At 37.7% G+C, this 4755-nt stretch overlaps 1 protein-coding gene across 2 annotated transcripts; it reads right to left on the bottom strand.

Annotated features, from left to right (window-relative positions):
- Window positions 1-359: 359 nt before the first annotated feature.
- On the bottom strand, window positions 360-3267 carry LOC103959273 (protein POLYCHOME). Of its 2 annotated transcripts, none has more exons than XM_009371627.3 (3): window positions 3135-3267; window positions 2235-2625; window positions 360-1209 (listed from the first exon to the last, which is right to left on the bottom strand). In XM_009371627.3, the coding sequence occupies exons 2-3, from the start codon at window positions 2610-2612 to the stop codon at window positions 826-828; spliced, it is 762 nt and encodes a 253-aa protein (XP_009369902.2). In that variant the 5' UTR covers window positions 2613-2625; window positions 3135-3267; the 3' UTR covers window positions 360-825. The 2 variants fall into 2 exon arrangements, with proteins under 2 accessions (XP_009369902.2, XP_009369912.2); XM_009371637.3 differs by lacking the exon at window positions 3135-3267 and adding an exon at window positions 2963-3117.
- Window positions 3268-4755: the final 1488 nt, after the last annotated feature.

The raw sequence follows: 4755 nt of genomic DNA, 5'->3' as shown, positions 1-4755 counted from the left end.
TAAGTCCACTATTAGACTTTGGTTGAGTTCTCTGAAAATCGCTCATACTACTGCTAATGAGTCTACTTTATGGGAATAGAGTATAAGTATGAATAGTTACTGCTTCTTAATTGTTCTAAATTCAACCCTGTCAATTTTTTGTATTTCCAACCAACGTAAAATATTGTGAATATTTCACAACCAGCAATTAGAGACGATTGCTTAACAAATTCTGCGGTAATGCATTAACAAGTTAAAAGCAATCAGCAATCAGCAATCAGAAGCGTCCGATGAGACTGCTTCCAACAAGCAACAAGTCATTTGCATCACATTCTCGTATGAACATCAGATTCAAGAAGCACTAGAGAATTAAACAGCAATTGCTAAAAAGCCCAAATCTTTTCATATCAATCATCATACACGAGAAATTATTTGATCAAATACAAAAGTTGTTCTATGGCCTCTATATACATCAGTTCCAACTATATATATCTAAAGCCAAAAACCATCAAAGAATGATGGCAGCTCAAACACTTTACTATGACCTTCTGCTAACATGAAGCTTCAAACAAAAACCAAACGCGCTCAGCCAGTGTAAAGTCATCACCAGAAGATGATAGAATGTTAAGTGTCATCAGTAGATGGTAAGCAATATCAACGGAAAATGATAAGAGTGATCACCGGAAGACGATAAAAGTCACACTGAGGGTCAGAAAGGTGTCACCAGAAGGTGATATGTCTCACTATGTAGGTATCACAAGAGGGTGATATATCTTCACCTGCTTAGGTCCATGTCCAATTCTCTATGTGCCATAGCTAATGTTGATGTTCCTTCATGAAAACAGATCAGCGCATTGACATCAGAGTTCGGACCTTTTGCTCCCTCTCAGCCTTCTTGGCACTAGGCGTTCTCTTAAGCCTCTCAAGTTCTTTCCTGACCACTTCCTCCACCATATCAATTGAGTTCATTAGTTTCTTTTGTGGTGTAAGAAATTCTCCTTCAGAGGGCTGATTACTGACGTCCCTTATAATTTTTTGAACTTTACCAACAGGAGGAGGTAAGCGGCGCTTGGTACGAAGAGCTGAATACGGGGTCACAGGAACACCATGATCAACTTGAGCACCTGACACTGGAAGAGACTGATCAAGGGCATTCTGGTTTTGTGGAACTTGACCCTCAGTGTTTTCGCCATCGCTCTCAGCCAAACGAGCTCTTCTCCTTTCAATAGCCTAATCAAAACTATACCAATTAGACATGTCAACCAGTTATTAATTATATGCTAAAGATTCAAAAACATCAATCGAATATCATTTACAATTGCACCCCAAACTCAGAGACAGGACACCGGGTTAAATCTTCCACTGATAAACGGCATTGCCCAAACAATTTGAAGTTACAGATAAAAGCAGGCAAAATTTTTATGATTAGGATTGAGCGCGTTCAAAAATCAAGGAGGGCTAAACACTCTTTTACAATCAACAGAAAATCATGAGTTACAATTCATATCAATTGTAAACAAGGTAACAGACACACGAAAAAGGAAAAACTACAAGGGTTGTCGAAACTGAGGTTTAAAAATTTGCACAAAATCAAGGAAAACGAAACAATTGAAACACGGAAAGAGTAACAAGAATATTCATACAATATAACAGGTATGAAAAAACTAGTCAAGACAAAAGGGACCTTAGAAAAAAAATTAAAAAAAAATTCATTTTTTCAACTTCTTAGTATGCAATAAAAAGCTAGTCATCAATTGCTATAAAATTAGAATCAAGCCCAGCCCAAGTTAGACAAAATCACTATATTATATAACAATCAACCATGAATAGAAATGGATCCAATTACATTTACTAAACAATTGGAAGAAGTTATTCATAGAACACGAAGACAAAAACATAAAGACGAAAAGTTGTAAGCTTTGGAGATTTTGATTGAGCAAAATTCAGAAGGCAAAACCAGGTCCATAATTTAATTATTTGCATATCATATAACAAGTATGAAAATTAAGTTACAATCATATAACAAGTACACAAAGTCCCCTCAGGTAACACATCAAATGTGAATACCATTAAGGCCATAAATCGAAACTCTTCCATTCAAAAACAGATAAGTCGATTCAATTATATCAACTACTAGAAAGAGAAAGTGAAACCCATTTAATTAATCAATCATGAAATCAAATGAATCCAATTATATTCTTGGCTGAACAAACTAATCAAGCAATATGAACAAAGGGTCAAGAAAGTGATGATACCCTAGTTACAGCAGTGATATCGTGGAGAGGGGTTCTCGGGTACCAAGAAGGCAACACGCTGTTACTAGCTCGGCCCCTTCTCCGGTGAGAACTCCCACTCGGTGTGTTCTCTCTATCCACCGTTGACAGCCTAAATGGGATCCGACCACGCCCAGTCACAGTTCTGGGAGTCCTCAAACTGCTCCCAGGGAGCCCTCCTACACCAACAACTCCGGTAGCTCCAATCCCCAAGCCTGTTGGAAGTCTCACCGGAGGAGAAAAGGCTAATATAGTCTGCTCTGGCGGATCAATGTATGCTCTCCGGTTGCCGGCCAACCTCTGAGCATAGGCTGTGGCCAGGTCAACTGGCCTTGACAATCGATCTCTCGCTTCAGGCATTTTCACGATTCAACTGAAGGCAAAGTGGGAAATCAGATCCAGAGATTTCACATCAAAATAAATAAAGAGACAACCTCTCACTTTCCAGAAAACGGAACATTTCTCGGGAAAATCAAAGGGAAGCATCGCAAGAACACGCGAAATTTCCCCGACCCAGATGACACTTCTATCACGACTCATAAATTTAACAGTTGGCAAAAAGAGAACAGATCTACTTTTCCCAGAAAATCGAAAACTTTCTCGGAAAAATCAAGACTAGTTATCGCAAGAAAACTCAAAAAGTTACTGACCCAGATGATATTTTTATCACAAATAGTTTAGATTTGCATAAAGAAGAGAAGAGCTCTCACTTTCCATAAAAATCCTCCACTTTCTAAGAAAATCAGGGGTAATGGTCTCAAGAAAACGCGAAACTAAGCTAACCCAGATGACATTCTTATCAGAAATGATAAATCTAATTGCGACCCAGATGTGCGATTGTAGTAGGGGAATCGATTAGAGAGAAGGAAGTATTAATTTTACCCGGATGAGAATTAGAGCTTTGGAGCGTCTGTGTTTGGAGCGTAGAGTGGGAGGGTCTCTGAGACTTGAAGAAAAAGAGGATGCTTTTGGCCTGTGAGGGAGAGCGAATGGCAAATTTTCAAACTGGAAAAATGGGCGGTATTATGGACCTGCCAACAAAACCCCCAAAATTTTCACACGTGTGTTTGAAAACTTCCGCACGTGTTACAAACATTTTTGGTTTTTCATTTTTGGCCCAACTGTTCAAGCATGTTCAAATTTCAAATTCTCTTAATGGGCGGGATTTTTATTTCCTGGTGCAATTTAAATCAATCAATTCTTCACACCCGTTAATTAATTGTTTCCTCTCTCTTTACAACACAAACAATTTTATTCATTTTTTCAACGAACACAAACGATTTTGTTCTTTTTTGTAAACCAACACAAACAATTTTTTTCAACTTCCCTACACAAATATGCTAACGAATTTAAGTTACGTTTAGGGTGCATTTGTTATACTGGACCATTTAGGATTGGGCTCGCTTCAGGGACTAAGTTGGACTAATTTAAAATAGACTAAACTAAACTAATTTGATAAAACACTTGGTACAATGTCGAACTAAGTTACAGACTATATTTTAATTCACTTTTACCTTAAAAATTAATAATAAAAGGGGCAATGACCATCCAATTCTAGAGTTGATTGGATCTGAACCACATTTTCTTTCCTTTTCCTTTTTTACTATCTCGTTTCTCTTCTCCATGATTTTCTCTCTGTTGAATTGAAATTTCTAGCCTTAAATCCTGCATCAATCACTTAATTTTCTTCTTCAATTAGGTACTGAGAGATGGGGTCAATATGTGGTTTGGAGGTCAAATACACGCCCCGATCCTAGTGTCCAAAGGACAACGGGATGGCCACGTGCTGGTCGACACCCAAGGGTGACGTAAGCCATTTTATGAATGCAAATGCTGAGAACATGTAAAACATGCATATAAATTTCGCGCGTAACAACGTAATATAGTAACCAAGTACAAACCTTAATAAAATATAATATTCAATTGCCAACAATTTAAAAGTGATAATACATGACATGTTCAGAGTATACTACTAATTCAAAATACAAGCGGAAGAAATATTAGAAAGTGCAATTACAAGAGATGTCCTACACATAGAGGAGGACACAAATTCACTGATATGGAAATGCCTCGTAGCTCAGGTCGTATGCCTTGTTCCTAGGTCCTAAGGGGGTGCAAAATAATAACAATTACTCTTCAAATGTACTAACCTCCTGTTTTTGAAAACTCATATATCATAATAAGTAACAGGTTTTCCGAAAACCCTAGCATGCCATAAAACCTTCGTAAAACATATACCATAAATAGTGTGTTTAGTAGTTGTATCACAATCGCCCGAAGGCACTACATCGCCCATCTGAAGGCATATATAAATATCTTCCGCCTGAAGGCATATATAAATCTCTTCTGCCCGAAGGCACTACATCACCTGCCCAAAGGTGTATATAAATATCTTTCGCCCGAAGGCATGTAAATCATTCGCCCAAAGGTACTATGTATGAATATCCACTAAGTAAGCACACAAAATTATGAACATAATCTTTCTAAAATATATCTCATCGGA

This window comes from the organism of the source record quoted next, unplaced genomic scaffold, assembly GCF_019419815.1.
Source record: "Pyrus x bretschneideri cultivar Hongxiangsu unplaced genomic scaffold, Pyrus_bretschneideri_v1 Contig53, whole genome shotgun sequence".
Classification (NCBI taxonomy): Eukaryota; Viridiplantae; Streptophyta; class Magnoliopsida; order Rosales; family Rosaceae; genus Pyrus; species Pyrus x bretschneideri.
This window is presented reverse-complemented; position numbering and strand designations above follow the sequence as displayed.